The sequence below is a fragment of the Stenella coeruleoalba genome, assembly GCF_951394435.1.
Source record: "Stenella coeruleoalba genome assembly, chromosome: 7".
In the NCBI taxonomy this organism is placed as follows: Eukaryota; Metazoa; Chordata; class Mammalia; order Artiodactyla; family Delphinidae; genus Stenella; species Stenella coeruleoalba.
Genome location: NC_137153.1, coordinates 66236507 through 66256667, shown reverse-complemented (window position 1 = coordinate 66256667; position 20161 = coordinate 66236507). Strand labels below are relative to the sequence as shown.

Genomic DNA, 20161 nt, shown 5'->3' with positions numbered 1-20161 from the left:
GTGGTAATCATTTCACAATATATACATATATCAAATCATTATACTGTATATCTTATATGATGTTATATGTCAATTGTATCTTGATGCTGGGAAAAAAAAAAGACCCCACTGAGGAAGGTAGTACTAGCATCCTGATTATATGAATGGGGAAATTGAGGAGCTGAGAGATTATGGGACCAGACAAGGCTATATGAGTTGTTGGACTTGTGCTAGGAATCCATGTCTCTGTAGGGATTCTTAACTGTTAATCTCTTTTATTTTGCTAGCCATGTGGACAAGATGAGAGTGACTTCAAATAGTTCAAACAGTTACGTTTTTTCATCTAAAACTTAGGTCTGCTATTTAATAGCAATGAGAAGGTGTATGTTGTGAGCAGTAAATGAGAGAGGAAATTTGGTGTTCAAGTAAGCGTGTGTGTTAGGTGTCTGTAAGAGGAGATTGGACAAGGTTTACACAAAATCCCATAACATAGTTTGCACCTCACAGTAGGCTGCCTCTCAAATGCTTCCACCAAAATATCCCTACAAGGGAGGAGAGTGAAACCCTACCACTCCACAACACTCATGCAGATTTTGCATCTTGCTCCCTTAATACGTTTGTTTGTATGCAAATATAAACCACGTAATTTAGCATGACATAAGTAGATGCTCAGAAAGATGTGCCAGGTTTATTCTGTGTGTTCTTCTACACCTGGCATGTTACCTGATGGCCATGGGGTATGTGAGGTGTGGTAGTGAGTTGCTAGCTGCTATGTCCACTACTAGATACTTGAGGGGTCAGTGTAGAACTGTTTCTTTATTGGAACTTCCTGGTTTTCAAGATTATGAAAGAGTGGATTCTCCAATTATGTGACTGGTAAATTGGAAAGTCTTACAGAATGTTGCAGTAGTAACATTCAAATATGGTAAGTTTAAGAGCAGACTTCTTCCAAATAAATTCTTTCCAAATTGAAAACTTAGAAAAAAAGCACATTAAGAAAGTAAATATTAGAATAGAAAAAAAAAGGTTCTGAAAGGCATATTTTAAAGAACTTAACTTGCAAAAATTTTAACACATACCTTGTTTTCTCTTTATTTGGTGACTTTCAAAAAACTCATTGTCTTAAATTGAATTTTTAATTAAATTTTATCTTTTCTATCTGATCTATTTTTGTTATATTTCATATATGTGATTCCAAATTTGTTTTTTTCACTTGTTATGAAAGCTGCTAACATTCCTTTAGCCAGCATAGTTCTGAGTTTTAAAAGATATTATCATTTTGTATCAAATAGTATTCTGGTTATATTGGCTTCTTTATATATTGAATAAAATATTTTTAAGAAATGGTGGAGTGAGGGTGAGTGTGAACCATGTACTTCTGCAGGTATTTTAAGGTAAAATTCATTTTGAGACACATACATTATGTCATAATTTGTGGTTTATGAGGTGTTTTCCAGGGCGATGTGAAATATAATTCTGATAACCTATTGAAAATATAAATTCTGAACCAATATGAAGTTCTTAACATATGGCAAATTGCCTTCCTTCAGTGGTTTTCCAGTTTAACTAACGACCAGTCATCACATTGTTCAGGTCCTGATTACAAATCCATATCAAAAGAAAATTAAGTAGACTCCTCTTTCTTCATTGATTTTAATTTAAAACTTAATTCATGCAGTGCTGCACAGAGTTACAGATTTGAAAAGTTTGATAGATCTATTTAAATTGTATTGCTAAAACTTTTCCGTGGGTTATGTGCTTGGGGACTGCCCTGCTGTGCTTTACTCTCTGTGGTGTAGGCTCAGGACATCTTATTGTATAGATACGGCTGTTGCATTATATGGTACTTTCTCACCATTCACTAAGGTCTGCATTCTTTCAAAGGTTATTTTCTATTTATGTATTATGAATATTAACCATAAACGGAGGGCTGCATTAAATGACCAGATAGGGCACAATTATTCCTTTTATTCCCATTGGTATTGTAGCGAATGATAGTATTTCTGATGTTTCTGTTGGTTGTACTTTTTAAATATTTCTGTCTGTTCATCTTAAAAATCCAGGTGTAGATGCTTAAGCAGAATATACTGCTCTTTGCAGGTGGTTCTTTATACCCTAATGGCTTTTTTTTAGATGTTTCATTTGTTTCCTTCTGATGATCTGTGGCCTCACGTACTCCATGGTGGCATCAATAAAGGCTTGTTTACTTTAAAACTATTCCTGTAAAACCTTGCTATTCTATGAGGTTAAAATGGTTCATGATTAGGTAATGAGCGCTGGTAATTCTTTCATCAGACTGGTCATATTCTTGAGCTGTTTATACGTAGTGAGCCACAGAGTTAGGTAAGTAGCATTTCCAGTGGCCTTCATTTTGGTAGTGGAGGAGTTAAACAGCATCTGTGCTTCTTCCCACTTTACCCAGCTACATCACACATGCTTTCCTGGTGAGTTCTGTGTTCCTTCTGGGTCCTCTCTCTGATTCTCCTCTGTCTCTTCCATGTTTCTCTTGTCTTTCTCTTCTTGCTTTCCCGTTCTCAGTGTGGTGGTTTTTCCCTCTGAGTGAGGAAGGTAAAGAACAGGGTATCAGGCACATTCATTTTCCTCTAGCTTACATAACTGGGTTAATGAGAGTCTGCCTCAGACAGACTGCAGGATTGAAGGCAGAGATGGAGAGAAACAACTGTGTTTCAGTGCATAATATACTGTTGAATGAAAGGGTTTCTGCATGTTTAGCTTCTTCATTTAAAGGAGTCCTCAAAACAGTATGTACTGTTCCCATACAGGCTGGTGAGACAGGTTTCCAAGCTTTTGACTGGCCCTGGTTGGGAGTTACTTCAGGAAACTAGAAGCAGTTAAACTATTTAAAATCGATCAGAAAGAAACAAGGGTGGGAAACTGCTGTGTCTACTGTATGCCAGGCATTGGGACAAGTGCTTCTAGGAGTCTAAAATGAGAGATTCCCCTGTTAAAATGCAGATTTTCCTCTTCTACCTTCCCTTAATATTTTGTCCATTTATCAGTTAATAGGTAGATTGAGTTCAGATCTGTTACAAATTGGAATTTGTAGGTTTAGTCATTTAATATCATGCAAACAACTCTTGGCAGATCTTTTTTTTGTAAAAAAGGTCAACCCTTGGTTATATAAATATGTATTGTTTCATTTTTAATAATTCTGACTCTGGTTTTTAGTACCAGGGTTTTTGATGGTGGACTTGGTCTATATTTACATAAAGCTGTCATTCTATAAGAGTACTAGAACATAAGCTTAAAAAAAGATTTGAAATTTTATCTTAATTGACACATTACTGCTTATAATTACTGTTTCCATTTAGGTTTTTTCCCAAGCAGTTCTCAAGGGTGTGATGCATTTCTTCGCCACAAGATGACACTGATATCTCCCTCAGTATTGAAGAAATATGGTATTCCCTTTGACAAGGTATATTAGTGTTACTCTTTAAAAAATGCATTTAATGTGTATAGTATTCATATTTAAGACAAATTTAACATAAACTAATATATCTTTGACTTCAGGTAGGATTTTTAGGATGTGGGGAGAAAAATTCAGATTCATGTTTTATTTAGGTAACAGTTATTTACCTAAATATTAATTTGAAGTTTCTTTTATTTCAAGATGCATTTACTAGAGATTTCATGCAGTTCTAGCTCACTTACAACAATACTGAAAGTAAAATGTAGCACATTTGAGAGAATAAGATATATAGCTCTCCTCCATTGAAGTCTCTTATATGAGCAACAAAATTTATGTGTATGTGATCTATTTTTCTTTTTTTTAAAGAAATCAGAGCAATTTTTATTAGCAGTTTGGTTGGTTAGAATCAGTGATTATGGTGCCAGTATGTTATTTCTAAACACATTCAGACATAATACAACTGAGATTTCATTATGGATAAAATTGCCTGATGATTTAATAATCAGATATTGCTTCTTGGGGTATTTCTGAAGATTAAGTTCTGTAAGACTCTGTACATGCTAGATCCCTCTTTCTTTGTGTCTGTGGGTAGTAATTGGGTCAGAATTATTACAGAGCATGAGCATTTTTATGTGAAGAAACTGAAATGAAAAAAGCTTTTGACCAGATAAATAAAAGGTCTCTCTCAGTTGGAGGAGGATTAAGACCTTAGCTACTTCAGAAACATTAAAAAATAGTTCCACTCCCTTTTTCATTTTTTATTTGACTGTCTTCCCATAATCCTTGCTGTTTTCCACCTTAGAAGCTTTTCACTTGTGACTAAATCTTTCCCTCTTCTTAATCTCAGGCCCTTAAAGTCCTGTCTTCCACCTCCCTCCCCCACCACCCCCAGCCCAGGCTTTGTTCAAAGTAGAATTTTTGCAAGGACGAAGAAACATTCTCCAACTTGAGGTGGTCCCGCTCTCTCACAAACAGGCTGTGCAGTAGTCATGCATGAGACATACTTGTCTTATGTGATGAGGATGCTCTCAACACTGGTTTAGTCACATACTTTTACCCATGACAAAAAGTGTGCCTTGAAGATGTGCACTATGGAGAAGGTCCACAAGTGTGGGTGGGCTGCAGCACTACTGCAGGTACAGAGGTCAGAGGCTGCGCCCCCCCAGAGGGGCCATTCCTTCTGGCGGGCCTTGTCTTACTTGCAGATGCCTCTGGGCATCAGGCTTTCCAGTCTCAGACATATCGTCAGTGCACGTTCTTTCAGGTGGTTGGCATAAGCCTGATTAAGCACTTTTATTTAAGTTGAAATATTAGAAGGCAGAGGAGAAGGAGTAGACTGGAGTCCTCCAAGGCAGGAAAACCTCTGCGGGTTTTGGGCTGGTGATAGGAATTGATCAAGCTGTTCTTTGGAGAGGGGTTGTGTGAAGTAGCAGGACTGCGGGATTGGCTCATTTGCCCAGGATGGAGGCCTTTGGAGTTTGTAGCTTCTTTCTCAAATTTGGGGAGAAGGAGGCAGGTGCCTCACACTCCTTTCTGGGCTGAGGCTCTTCAAGTGCTATTTGGTAGATCACTAGATGCACCAGGCTCTTATCTGGTCTTTTGAGGATGGGACATTTCGTGGCTTTTGTGGGAAGTGGAAGGGTGAGTGCTCGTCCACAGATGGTGAGACACCAGCAATTTAGAGGGCTGATTGGCAGTTGCAGTTTTTCATATGAAATACTGCCATTTCCCCTTCCACCTTGATGAAGGGTGTGTGATGATTGTGTGCTCCTCAAGGAGCTTATTCTCTGATGATGATAATGTAACCTGGGACAGAGTAGCACAGACTTCAGAATTATACTTCCCAAGTTCATTTCTGATTCCGTCACTTGGGTAAACTACATAATTTTTCTGAGCCTCAGTCTCTTCATCTGGAAAATGGGGATAATAATAGTACCACTTAATAGGGCTACTATGAGGATGAAAAGTGATGATCTATATGAGGGGCTTTGCACAGTACAGGTTATATATAATAATAACACAATCTTCCTCCTCAGTTTAACCTTCTCTCTTTAGGCAATCATTTTGCAGTTGGACTAACATTTTTTTCTTCTTCTTTCAGTGAATTTGTACATATTCATACATATATATGAAAAAGTATGTTTAACAAATAGCTAATTTCTGCTTTTTGATTACGTACACTACCCTTTCTGACATTTTTTGCCGTATGGAATTATGATGCTTGGTTAGTCTTAAAATAAAAGGGACTTGTTCTTGTCTACCCCTATATCTTTTTTTTTTTTTAAATATCAGTTTGTTACATGGAGGCAGTAAATTTGCCTTATATTTTGGCTAACTGGGATTGACCTGTTTCTAGAAATTATATAGAGGCATAACATTTAGGGTCCAATTTAATGGGAACAGGTACTTTTCAACATGGCAAGAACAGGGTTTTCTAGGGAGAGTAGAGAAGGATTGTAGGTGGAATTCAGTGGAGCAGTGAAGCTACTTTCCTTATCCCACTGACAACAGACTTACCCTCTTCCTCCACCTTATAGGGCTAGAAACAGTTGAGCAGAGTGAGTTTTGTTTTATCACATGGTACAAGGAAGTGCCTAGTTTCCAAGCACAATTATAATTAATGAGATTCAGTGAGACCAGGAAAGGAGAGAATCAGGCTTTGTTCTCAACGTGGCTCAGAATGATGGAACTGGAACCATGTTGAACACTGATAAGCCATTCTCTTCCTGCCAGGTGGCAGCTGGGTTGCCACTCATTGCAATAGAACACCTGCTGGGGTGTCACAGGGGAGGGGGTGATGAGCTAAATTTCAGAATTGTTGAGAAAGAAAATACTTCCACACACAACATTTTAGCATTCCTAAAATGGTAACTGAATTGCAGTGTGTGCACCTGTATTTATACAGTGTATCTCCTGTATGTTTCCACACAAGTGCATACTCACATATTCATTTATCAACATTTTAGGACTGAAATGAACCAAGGTAACTGAATGAATCAGTGAGTTATATATTTGATAGTCTAGCATTGAGTAGACAAGTTAAAAAAAAACACTGAAAAATTTAGCTTCACTGTATTTCTATAGCTCATGGTGTGTTTTGTATGCTTTGGTGATTATAAAAAAACCAAATTTCTGTAATCTGAAAATTAGGAATGGACTGAATACATTTTTCATCTTTGCTTTTGGGCTGCTGGCTTATTTACCCAAGCTAGTTTAATTATATTTGAAAATGCACTCACCCACTCATACATACTTATATATTATACATATATTTGAATAACTATTTGGTAGAAATTTTACTATTAAATGGAATGAAGTCAATTGAATGTTTTGTAAGTATTATGAAAGGATAATTTGGTGAATACTATCAACTCTTTAGCAACAAGAATTCATAATATTCAGCGTGTGTTATCAAAGTTTTTATAGCTCTAACTTGAAAAATGTCAGTTATGATAGTCCTGTTATATAATTCCAGTAATGTGAATTTTTAAAGTATTAAAATATACATATTGAATGCTAATAAGAACAAATTTATTTGAATAACATAAAACAAAGACATCTTCAAATAGAATATAATTTCTTTGATCATGGACTGAATGATTGAACTACATTGCCAGAAGGTCACACCCTGTTTAGAAAATTCTTTTAAAAGTCTCCTGAAAAACTATTAAAGGATTAAGTAAAGGATCTGGGGGGACTTCTTTTATAGCTCGGACATCATATTTTTTCTTTTTTTTAATAGGAAATACATTTTAACTGTATTTGCAATTTGGGAAGTCTTATAATTGGGAAATATTATATGTTTTCTACCCTGCAGATCACCCAGGAGGCTGGCGAATTTATGATCACTTTCCCATATGGCTACCATGCTGGTTTTAATCATGGTTTCAACTGTGCAGAATCTACAAATTTTGCTACTGTCAGATGGATTGACTATGGGAAGGTTGCTAAATTGGTAAGTTATGCCCCAAACGCTTAAATTAAATGTGTATTCTGATTATTATAGTGGGAAAGCTAAGAGCACATGCAGCATTTATTTTTTTTCTCAATGATGTTGTGTGCTTGTCACCATAGTAATTTATTCCAGACAGATATATTTATTTTACATAGGCTATATTAATATTTGTAGCAGTGTTTTCCTGTTTTGAGATTAATGTGGAGCAATTTACTTTGAGAGGTAATTTTAAGCAACCAGTGCTTTCTTTCTTAAGCCACCAGTCTTCTCGTGAGATTTTCTGGTGGCTCCCTGTGACTCCATATTAGGTAGATGTGGCTCCTTCCATGTTAGAGTTCAGTCCATGGCTTAGAAAACAACTAGTTACAGAGGAAAGTGGTAAAATTGTTAACAAGAGGTGAAGGGAGGATGGTAAGAAGAAATAATTCAAACTGCCTTTAGTGTAGAAATGAATTTTTTGAAAGTAATAGTATAGAATGTATTTTAACAAGTAATATATCTTAATGTTAAATTTGGTATAAAAATTTGCATCTCCTGCTCAGTATATTTAATTTAGTTCACAAACTGTGTATTTTCATTCACAAGCAACTTGTGTTAAATTTCATTAATTGCCCCCCTGCAGCGTTAAATAGAGGACATCTTCAAAGTGATGGTAGCTCCTATTAGATTGCTTCCTTTCCTGTGGATTTTAAGGCAGATGTACAGGCTGGCAGAGGGCAGTTTCTTAATGAAACTGTGTGTTTTACTACAGAGTATGTAAAATTGACATATATTTGGTGGAAAATGGCACATACAGCCTGTATAGCCTTATCTTGGCCACTGCATGGTCCAGGCAAATACTATTCATTCTACATTGATAAAACTTTCATGTGGAACCATTGAGTGAACTTGGATAGAAATATATTCAGGGAAGACAACTCTAGGTTTATTTTACACAGGTATTTAGAAAATTGTATAATATATTAAAATAAAAGTATAGCAACTCAGAAAGCATTCGAATGAATTCGTGACATAAAAGAAATCTCCTGCTAGAAGACTTTCTCTGTTCTAAGTAATTTTTATTTATGAGGGGTAATTTAGAAAGGAGCAGAACTGAACTACTTCTTTCCCTTACGCATCCTTCATAATACAGTAAACCTAATAAAAAAACAGAAAGCCCGGTGTACATACCTTGGTCAGCTACTGCCGTGCTTTTGCAGAAAAGTAATGCTTGTATCTGCATCAAAACAGTGTCATAGCCCTGAGGTTATAACAAGGTATGTTATTTTATGGTTTGCATCTTTAATCATTGACATAATAAGTCAGCTATCCCAGCTGTCAGTCACCAGAAAAATTAGTTGGTTCTTGTTTACTACAACTTTCAGTTCTAATTCTGAGTATTGGCTTCTTCCCAAGACTAAAATGTCCTGAGTGCATTTCCACCTTTCCGGGTGGTCAGAGTGGGAGTGGAGTGTGACCAAGTAAGAGAGGTCAGGAGTGGTCCTCTCTGAGGTCTCTCTCAGCTGATGGAGCCCAGACCTGTGGGGCTGTTAGGAAGCAGAGCCCCGTAGTGGAAGAGGCAGGGATTTGAGGCCCAGCTCATCTTCTTGCTAGCCAGAGAACATCAGGAAAGTCATTTCTTCTTTTCGTTTCTTCCTATAGGTTAAAAATCCCTCTCTACCTCATAGATTTGTTGGGAGGAAAATAACTTAGCTATGTGGGTATCCACTCATGCTGTGTTGATTTATATCATTCAATTTAGTCAGGGGATATGACTGTCTTGGTTCTGGTTTTTTTTTACTGGGTACAAAATATTCAATGGCTATAATGCAGTTTGGGCCGGTTAATTTAAAATTGTAATTACATGTGTTTGAGATGTTTCTAGGTGTTGTCTCCACTCTTTCCTTACTTTTGGTGAGGTGGTGCTATTCTGAGAATGTATTAGTTTTCTATTGCAGCTGTAGCAAATTACCATAAAATTAGTGGTTGCAAACAATACTCTTGTACTGTTTCCTAGTCCTGTAGGTTATACGTTGAACATTGGTCTAACCAGCAAAATTCAAGGTGCTTGCAGGGCTGCATTCCTTACTGGAGATTCTGATGAAGAATCCACTTCCTTGCTCAGTGAGATTGTTGGCAGAATTCAGTTCCTGGCAGTTGTAGGACTGAGTTCCTGTTTCCTTGCTGCCTGTCAACCAGGTCTTTGCTCCTAGAGGCCTCTCTCAGGTCCTTGCTTTGGTCCCCTACATTTCAGAGCAAGCAATCCACAAAATCCTTTTTGTCATAAAAAATAACATATTCACAGATTGCAGGAACTAGGACATGGATATCTTTGCTGTTAGGGGTGGAACCAAGTGGGGGTGGGGGGTGTGGGTGTCAGCATTCTACCTACCACAGAGAGCTTCAACTGATAACTGACATGGTGACGTATTAAGACTCTACTTTGGGACTTCCCTGGTGGCGCAGTGGTTAAGAATCCGCCTGCCAATGCAGGGGACACGGTTTCGAGCCCTGGTCCAGGAAGATCCCACATGCCACAGAGCAACTAAGCCCGTGTGCCACAACTACTGAGCCTGCACTCTAGAGCCCGCGAGCCACAACTACTGAGCCCACATGCCACAACTACTGAAGCCCGCACGCCTAGAGCCCATGCTCCACAACAAGAGAAGCCACTGCAATGAGAAGCCCGTGCATTGCAAGGAAGAGTAGCCCCCGCTCACCGCAACTAGAGAAAGCCCGCGCACAGCAACAAAAACCCAGCAGAGCCAAAAATAAATTAATTAAAAAAAAAAAGGATCTACTTTGATTCGTGTAATGAATTTTGGTTATTCTGCATAAAAATAGGAAACTAATCTTGGATACAATTTTGAATGTTTCACTAAAACATCCTTAGGCTTTCTTAAATTTATTCCTCAGTATTAATGTTTTTCTGGGCTATTCTAAATTAAGTTTGCTTACGTTATAATGTGCCGTGATGGCATTTTGAGGGAAGATTTTATTGTCTTTTATCCCTTATTTGACACATATTTTTATTGATTTTCAAGTTCTGTTTCTTTAGGCAACCTTATGAATTTACTGTATTGTGTGTGTGTGTATTTACGTGTGTGTGTGAACATGTGTAATTTTTAATCTTAGGAAAATTTGTAAATTGGGCAGTTTTTGTGTTTTGCTGGGGACAAATGTAATGTATAGTGAATTAATTATGAATTGTACTTAAAGACTTTTAACTTTGATGATGGCCAAATTGGTTAGTCTTAATTCTTTGTCTTCTTCAATTCATTCTAAATGATAACTATTTAAAAAACAGTAATTTTTCACAAGTGATAATGAGTTATGCATTTAGGGGGGATAATTTAAAAAATAGTGGCATACTTTTTATAGTTGAAGCACTGGGGAATGACATCTGCTTTACCCGTCGCATGTTGATTTGAGTATATAAAATCATCTGATAACGTATCTGTGGTGTGGCATTAATTAATTAACGTGGTGCAGAGTGAAGGATCTCTACTGATAATATTTCATATATTACAAACCAATATTTCTAATTTCATAACATAGACAAGAGCTGTTAACGAGAGGTTATTTTTTTAAATTAATTTATTTAATTTATTTGGCTGCATCGGGTCTTAGTTGTGGCACACGGGATCCTCGTTGCAGCATGTGGGATCTTTCGTTGCAGCATGCGGGCTTCTCTTTAGTTGTGGTGCGCGGGCTTGAGAGCGCGTGGGCTCTGTAGTTGTGGCATGCGGGCTCAGTAGTTGCGGCATGTGGGCTTAGTTGTCCCATGGCATGTGGGATCTTAGTTCCCTGACCAGGGATCGAACCTGCGTCCCCTGAATTGGAAGGTGGATTCTTAACCACTGGACCACCAGGGAAGTCCCCCAGAGGTTATTTTTTAATTTAAAAAATAATTTTGGAAAGATAACCCCAGGTTCACTGATATTATTGGTGGTCTTTGTTTAACAGCCAGCAGGCTTTGGTTAATAGGAACCTTTTAAGCCATTCAGGTGGCTTAATGTAGATGGGGACAGAGCTCTGTTTTTTCAGGTAATGCTTGTCTGCTTTATACCAGGCACCATGTATGTATCTGTGAATTCATCACTTGGAGGCTGACCTATTTGATGGGAGCCAGAAGTGAGGGTAGAGTTGGCACTGCAAGGGATCCAGGACTGCTTCCTTTGTTGTTGGCTACTTGACCTCTGGTGGCATCTCTGGAGCAGGACAGGAGATGGGGTTTCTGTGGATTTCCTTTGAATGTATTACTGACCTTTTGGTATGTGGTATTGGTTCATGAAACCTTCTCTTTGTTTAAAGTATAGCTAACATTGACTAGAACTTCCATGCCATTATTTGTGGTGGTCCCAAATACTCGTCTTCCAAATTTCAGCAAATTCCTGAACCTTTGATATTCTCAACTAAATAATAATAATAACAACAATAATTATTATGTGGATATTCTACTGCCTGTCGGTATGTTCCCTGTATTCTAGCACTTAGTCCAGACGGCTCTTTATTATACTATCTACCCAAACTGCCTCACCTCTCACATAAGGCTTTTTTTGTGCCTAGATTGTGGAGAAGGTCTTTAGGTAACAGACATAGGTAGAAATGAGCCATGATAGCAACTTAATTTGACTATCCTTGTTTCTAAAAATTCCTGCTAATGCCCTTGGCCTTGCCGTTCCTCTTGTTTCTATCTTTCCCTCTCTTCTCTTTAGGATCATTCAGCTCTTTTTTGCCTTGACCTAGTAAATATAGCAAGCCAAATCCTGCATGATACTCCAGAAGAGAAGGGCCTTGCCTTAAGAGGGCCCACCTACCTAAGAAAGCAGTTGTATAATTTCCCCCCCCCATTTAATTTATCAGAATTAAGGTTTTTCACTGAAAAAAATTGAGAGGAATGTTCCAGGTGGCCACGTACCCATATGCCTACTTATAGGCAGAGTTCAGCTTTGGTGAGTGCCCAGTGAGTTTCTTCTCTGGAACAGAAATTGTGCTACGTGATTGTACAAAAGGACTTGTTTTCTTTGTCTTCAAGGAGCTTTCATAAAGAGCAGAAGGGCTTTTAATAAACCTCCATTTGCAAAGCTATAGTATGAGTGGAACATATCATCCAGTTATTTTAGGCATTTTTCTAGCTTTGAATATCAGAGTAATCTAGAGTGAAACACTATATATTTTTTTCTAGTAGAGATTTAAAAATATCTACCAGATTGCATAGCAGTTGAACTAAGATATTGCCGTATATTCGAGATGAATGTTTTCTGTTCCTGGAACGTTCTTTCTGTCTGTGGTGAAATGGAGTCCGTGGTAACTTCTGTGCAGCAGCTGTGGTGGCATTCACAGGTCTGCTTCCTAGCTAGGACGGATCAGAGAGCTGGCCTGCAGGTTGTATTTCATTTTTCCGTTTGGTGGGATGAAGTACCGTTGTTTTGATGTTAGGTTTGATGGATTTGTTTGCCACTGCATTCATTAGCTTCACATCAGAAAACTGACAGGCTGTTAAATGAAACTTTGGCTTAGATTTTCAGCTTGACTGTTTGGAGACATTTGTGAAGATATTATGTTTTTGTGTTGCAGCAGCCTCCAGCACTATGATTGTCTCTAAGGGAAGAAAAGTTATTTACTGTACTGATTTTCTTGAGTAAAAACGAATCATTGTCTGGGGGACAGTCATATCTAGCCTACACCATCAGAAGCAGTGTATTTATGACAGTGTGTGCTGCATGAGAGACTTATCTGTGGCATGATAAATAACATTATCTTCTTGGAAGGAAAGGTAATAGTTGGTGACTCCAAAATGATATCTCATATTTTACATTAATTTTATTTTAAGTGATAATCTATTAACATGATATGCCAGAAAGTTGAAAAATTGCACTGCAGAGCTGGGAATGTTCTCTTATGAACTCCAAGAGCATTACTTCACTATCTAACTTTAAAGCATTCGGACATTTGAATTCTCAAACGTTTGAACAAGTTTAAAAAGAGATGATAGAATGTTGAAATTGATTTCCTTTTAATCTGGAAGGGATTTCAACTATTAAATTGTCTTTCATGCAAGAACCATGATATGGGTTCATTTTATTTTATATTTCAGTCCTTCTCTAAAATTAAATTTGGTTTTTCCTAAGTCAGGTAGCAGTTGTCCTAAAAAATCTTTAATCTTGGGCGGTCTTTATTAAAGTAATCAGGAATCATTTTAACAGTGAGTCTCCAGGTTATATTTTAATATGCTTTGGATTGTAGAATACCAGTGTAGTGACATTTCTCTATTCTTACAGCTTGTGAAGGAAAGAAAATGTAGACAGTGTTGCACATTGCTCATTTAACAGTTCTTGGCATTCTGATTTTAAGTGTCTGGTATGGCATATAAAATATGAACTTCGGGAGTTTAGTGATTTTATATTCTGCACTTTATCTTTTTACCTCTACTTTGTCTCTATGTCCTGGGTCCTGGCGGTACAACATAGTAGTGCTGATGAGTGACTCTCCTCTGCCTTTTTTACAGAGCTTAAAGGAAAGAAGAGAAAATACCATGTAGAGAAAAAGAAGCATACAAAGTCATGTCCTTAGGAGTTTGTACTCTAACTGGGAAGTTAGTATTTATGTATCAAGAAGAGGTATTAAGAAAGAAAATAGTCACATTATGTCCCCATTTTGTTCTGATGAAGTATTGAGTTGTGGGATTCAGAAAATCTGAGACTTCAAGTAGACTATTAGGAGAGCCAATTGATTAGTATATATTGTGTCTGCAGGAGAGATATTTGGGGCTTGAGTCCTCAGAGATAGGGAGCCTGATTTCATTCAGTGCTAATTTAAATTTGCTGGATTATGGGATTTGAATGGAACTAGGTATATGGTTTATGACACTGATGTTTAGTTGCTAACCTGAAATCAAGATAATATCTGTTTTTGAGGCTTTAGTTAACTCAATACGTTAAAAAAAAAGTAAATTGGCTTTTTGAATAATGTGTACCCTATACTGAGAAAAATTAATTTGTCTTTAAGCCATTCTCCTTTCATCTAGTTTGATAGTAGTAGCCGACATTGTTCACAATCCGCCAGGCGTTGTGCAGGGCACTTCACACATGTTACTTCTTGCCGTCTCAGAGATAATGCATGTCTTCTGTCCTCTACTAGCCCCCTTTCTCAAAGCAAGGAGTTGGGATGATGCCTAAAATGAGGATGGTGAGGTTGAGATTAGAGGCAGAAGGTTGGCCCCCTAGTGCCCCATATCCTTCTGGATTCATCTCCTTGGATGTGGTGGGTTAAACAGGTGCCAGCCAAGTACGTGATTTGTAGGATCGCTTTTAAGATACATGAGGCTTCAGAATGATCCTGTCCCACGTAAGCTGTAGTTGACAATCACCACCAGGTGGTGGTGATTCTCTCTGGCATTTGTTTTTGTTTGGGTTCTTAAAGCCAGTGGACACTTTATTCTGTATTCTTATGATCTGTTGATCAACCTACTTATGAATTCTTTTTTAGCCCATCGTTACCTCTCGGGCTTTGACCACCCTACTCTTTGATTAAGTTGGGGAAAAACAAAGGTTCTTTACTTCCTTCTTTATTTTGAGGAGTGAGGGGGATCCTGAGGCATCAGTCTGGACAAAAAGGTATGTATGTAGAGAATCAGAACAAAGTTTATTATGCTCCTACCTTGACATATTTCATGATTATCAGGGACCTAATTTTATTGAAGCACTTTTTGAAGCTTTGGGGAATTTTTTGTTTACCATTTCTTTTGCCTTTTCCATGTTTTTTTTTTTTTTTTCAGTGTTTATAACAGTAAACATAGTAAAAAATTCCGTAAAAGGCTGTGTCCTAGATAAACGTTTGGAGAAGACGGTAGAAGTTGGGAGTGAGTATTCTGGTCAGTGGTGATCCAGAATTCTAGGAGAGTAGTGGGAAGAACACCTTGGCAGTATTTGAGGGAAGCAGGTTGGCCAGCCCCTCAAGGGAACAGAGGGATAATGGGAGAATCATTTGGGCTCTGGGCACCCCCAGCATTTATAACAAACAGATTTCCTGGTTCCCCACAGCTTCTCATTCTCTCCCACACAGGGTTTACTGTGTTTTCCTCCTTCTGCAACTACCACTGAGAAGACAAGCAATGGTTTATCTAGTAAGGGGTGGTTTCCTCGCTTGAGGGATTCGGAGCCAGGTGGCCCCAGGGTTGGTGTATCTCAGCACTGTCATGAGGTCTCATGCTCTTCCCCTCCTTCTGTCTCATTCTCCTCCGTGGGAGGGTATTTATTAGCAAGCTTGCCACTATAGCTGTGCTTACTGCAGACGTTGTTTCTTCCAAGGAGGAAGGAGGGGGACAATGCAAAAATGTGGCTCACCCTCGTCCCTCTATCTGGGAGGAAAATCTTTCCTTGAACCCTACCTGAAAAAACTTTTATATCTCATGGCCAACCCAAACCATAAGGAAGCTAGGAAAGTAAATGGAAAGTCATTTTGGGAGAGCACCTGTTATGTGCTGGGCCCTGTGCTTTCAGTTAAGAAAATAGTAAACAAGACATGTGTGGTCTCTGTCTGGTCAGTCGATCCACATTTAGAGTCTACAGCAGCTGTTCTCAACCCTGGGAGCTTTAAAAGCATGGACCCACCCAGACCAATAGGATAAGAATTTCTGGTGAAGGGGTACAGCATTTGCATTTTAAAAATCCCCCTAGGTGAGTCTGCTGGATGCTTTGGGTTGAGAACCAGTGGTCTTTAGTGAATTAAATAGGCCTTTGTTGTTTGGGTTGATGTTTTCTTTTTTACATTTCAGCTAAAGGTTCACTGGCAGCTCTATCAAACAGACCAAAATAATTATAAATGCAATTTATATATAAATGTAATGTATAAATTTACCACATTTAAAAATTTTCTTCTGAGAACCTAAAGCTTTCCAGTCCATTTGTGACATCCATTTTTACAACTTAACTCATCACGTCAATTCAGATGATGAAGCCTAAGATTTCATAGCAGGAAGGGAAATGATCGATTTGGAAGGTTTTCGGACAACCTAAGAAAAAGGAAACATGGACCATTAAAATAAAGTCAGTTCTTCTCACACCAATAAGCTGATTTTCTTTGGGAAAATCACTTTGCCTTGCTAAGACTGTACTGTTGAAATAGTGGTCCTGTTCCTAAATTTATTCAAAAGCTGTGGTGGAAATGTCCACATGTTGATTAGGAGGCAGCATGGCGAGGGGTAAAGAGAGCACAGTTTGTAGCTAGTGGGGCTGGATTTGAATATGGGGACGACCGCTTGCTAGTGATTAATCCTAACAAGGATTCACTTGATAACTTTATGATCTGGTTGCTAATTGTTTGTTCTTACACAGTACCTCCCTCAAAAGATCTATATAATCTTTTGATTCAATGCTGTAACTTACGGAAAAAGCTAGTTATAGGAGGACTCGGGAAAATTCCTCAGGTGGGGTCTGAACCCTTGGCCTAGCCACATAGTGATTTTTCTTTCTCAACAGAAGAGCTAAGTGTGAATTAGGACTTCTTATATAAGGTATGCCAACCAAGGTCGCTGTTCCCTTTCCTTCAAGATACTTGTTCTCTGCTGATTGAACAAAAGCAGCATGTGCAGATGCCCAGTTTGAAGTTTGACGTAGGCATCTTGCCTACTTGATCATTTGCTGTGACCTCTTTGAATCAAAAGAGAGCTTTAATGGGATTTCACTGAGGTCGGTGGCAATAATTAGACTTTAATCTGTGGATCCACAGTCTATCCTCCCTCTGCTGTGAGCAAGATGATAGAAAGCGTGAACACACCTCTCTTCAGAACCGCTTGTCAGAACTGTAGCCCGGAAATTCCCACGGGGGCTGCAGCCCCGGAACACTCTCTCACCAGAGCCCCTTCTCAAGCAGAAGGTTGAAAGTAATGACGGTAGTAGCTGAACAGGGTGTTGATATTTAAATATCAAAGGGAATAAAGAATGGGTGAAGAAACCCCTGATTAATCTCTATTACTGTTTTAACGTTTCCGCACTTTCGCAGTTAGAAGAATCAGAGCGTTAGACAATTCAAAGAGGAAAGGTGCCCCCAGTTAGGCAGACCCTAAAAAAGTCTGATATCATATAGAAGCCCAGTGCTTGGTTCTCTCCTTCTTTCAGCCATGCCTAGCATTTTAAATTTACTATGCTTTTATTCCCTACAAACTATGCCTAGTAATATTTTTTATTGCCTCATTCTGCAACGAGGAAGGTAAAGCAAGAGTATCTTCTGGACATTCCAGATACTCTGGAGGGATGATTTCCAACATGATACCTTAGAGCACTGATTGATTCCTTGTGGCTCTATCTGTGATATTTAGTGCTCACAGCTAATTCCATCTGGCATTATTTTTGTCTTTCATTTGTATTGATCAGTTTGCTGATCCTGCCAAGTGCTGTCCTTAAGTGAGAGCAATATCGATACTTGTATGCCTCTTGCTTATTTATAATGCTGAGTGCAGTTTTATGATGGTGTTTTGTTTCTCTTACTGTCTGATATTTTGATTTTTATCATACTTGAGTATGACCAATGAATAAGTAGCTAAGTAAGGGAAGTTTCAAATTAGTGTTGTTAAAAATATGAAGAAATAAAATCGTAATATTGGGGAACTGTCTATTTTATAATCATAACTAGCAGTATTTTGGCGATGAGGATTGTACATATGTATTTTACCAACATTGCTATTATTTTATAGTCTTTTAGTAAAAGGCTAGAAAAACATTAAAGCAGAAAAATTTAGCATGCCTTATGTTCCATGTATAATATCAAAGTTAGCTTTATAAAATTAATTATATCTTATATCTCCCTTCAAGATGCTTCATTAGAAATATAGCTCAAGTAGTTACTGAGATTCCATGATCTGCTTAGTATTGCCATCAGGATCACTCCTGACGTGACACAGGGTAGTGGAGGCGGCTGACACTTTGGAGACTAACAGACTGTCTTGAATCCCTCTCAGGCTGTATGTAATTCTTCTGAGCTTCATTTTCCTCATATATTAGGGAGGCATTGTTGTGCAGTGAAGGCGGACAAGTTCAAGGCTTGGCCAGGCTCTGACTTGAATTCTGCCTTTTCCTTTTACTAACTGTGTGATTGGAGCAAGTACTTAATTAACCTCTTTAAATGCCTTTTTCCCATATGTAAAATGGAGATTATAGCCTCTTTAAGTTGTTCTGAAAAATAAATGAAATTAAATCTGTAAGGAGGCTTGCAGAGTTGTAGTGGGGACTGGATAGATGTGTGGTGGGTTAGGATTGTGTTTCCTCTGCATCTTTCTTGCAGAATTCCAGTTTGGGGAATTGACCTTGGCTCAGTGGTGGGCCTGGCTGGTCTAAGAGAATTCCCGTTTCCTTTTCCAGCGATGATGGATCAGATCAGTGGGCCAATCTTGGCCAAATAGAAAGGAGGGTAGGATTGGTGGAGAAATAGAGGAAACCGCCAGCTTGCCCTAGGAGAGTAATGGGAGACTCGTCTCTCTAAATGAGGACAAGGAAGCACTGAAGTCTCCAGCCTGCGATCTTAAGGGGACCAGACCTAGCTTAAAGCCCATGCTTTGGACACCAGGTTAGAGAGCTGAAAGGCTTCTGTTTAAAATCAAAGCCTGGAGAAAGCAGGCCAGTGTTTTATTTTTCATAACTCTGTCAGAAATACAAGTGTTTGTTGCTCCATCTCCAGAGTATTTCTTTCCTTAGTTAAAGTGCTTTGATGGCTAATTTGAGTGCAAGCAAACAAAGACCCAACCCAATCACACAGAGCCGTGTTAGAATTCTGGTTCTGTGTGTGGTACTTGTGTAACCTGCATCTGTGAGCCATAGTTTTCCTACCTGTAAAGAGGGCTTTAACTGGTGCCTCACCAGGATGGGGGCCACAATGGGGGCAGGCACCTAGCACCATGCCTCTCTCACTGAGTACATTTTTAAAAAGCCATTCATCATGGTCATTTCTAAGTCAGGGAACTCCCTAATACTATTTGGGGAAGACTGGTGGGGTTCAGGCCTGAGGTGCTGAGAAACAGTGGCTATGGGGATAGTATTTGCAGCATACGTGCTAACAGCAGGCTGGGCAGATGGATTGCTTTATATATTTCTACTGAATTCTCACATTCATTCACTTTTACTTTCTGCCAAAATGAGGGCAGCATTTGGAGTTCTGTGGGCCAGATTGCCAAGAGGAGACATTTGAAGGAGCTGTTGCTTATGTGTTCAAAAACATACTGTGTCTCTTGGGCCCTCTGTTGAATTCGAAAGACCATGTGTTGTAAATTCTTGGAAAGAAAACCATCATGGACATTGTAGATTCCTGCTAAGTTTGACTCTCGTCCAGACATGACTTTTACATACTGCATACATATGTGAATTAAGAGAAAAGAATAGGTTGTTTCCAGCAACTTTCTAAATTTTCATAAACTATATTTTTATACGGCTTAGTCATAATATTCAGTGTTTCTTATATTCCCAGTTCTCAGGAACGTGTATTCTGTCCTTTAATTTTAAGTATTAATTAACAAAAAATTGGACTCTTCTGATGACTATTGAAATAGCATGAAAACCTGTTTCTTTGAAAACTAAAAAATTGTTCAGACTTCAGTAGTATTCATAGTAATACTGAAGGATTTTTTTTTCTTATCATATTAGTAAAGACATAAGGAAAACTCCCATTACTCTTGAGAATGTACTTGTTTGACTGATCACTTTGTACTTCTGTTGGTGGTGGTGTAATTGGGATAAGTATCCTGAAAAGCAGGTAGGTAATGTGTATCAATACTCCTCAACATCTCCATGCCCTTTGATCCATTTCTTACACTCCTAGGAAATAAT

The 20161-nt window shown here is 38.4% G+C and overlaps 1 protein-coding gene across 9 annotated transcripts in view; it reads left to right on the top strand.

Annotated features, from left to right (window-relative positions):
- The window catches only part of KDM4C (lysine demethylase 4C), a 451309-nt gene that overhangs the window by 163240 nt on the left and 267908 nt on the right, over positions 1-20161 (top strand). For all 9 annotated transcript variants that reach the window (XM_079925522.1, XM_079925523.1, XM_079925525.1 and 6 more), the window contains 2 exons: positions 3312-3415; positions 7227-7364. In XM_079925522.1, the coding sequence (XP_079781648.1) occupies positions 3312-3415; positions 7227-7364 (242 nt within the window). The remainder of the gene's footprint in view (positions 1-3311; positions 3416-7226; positions 7365-20161) is intronic.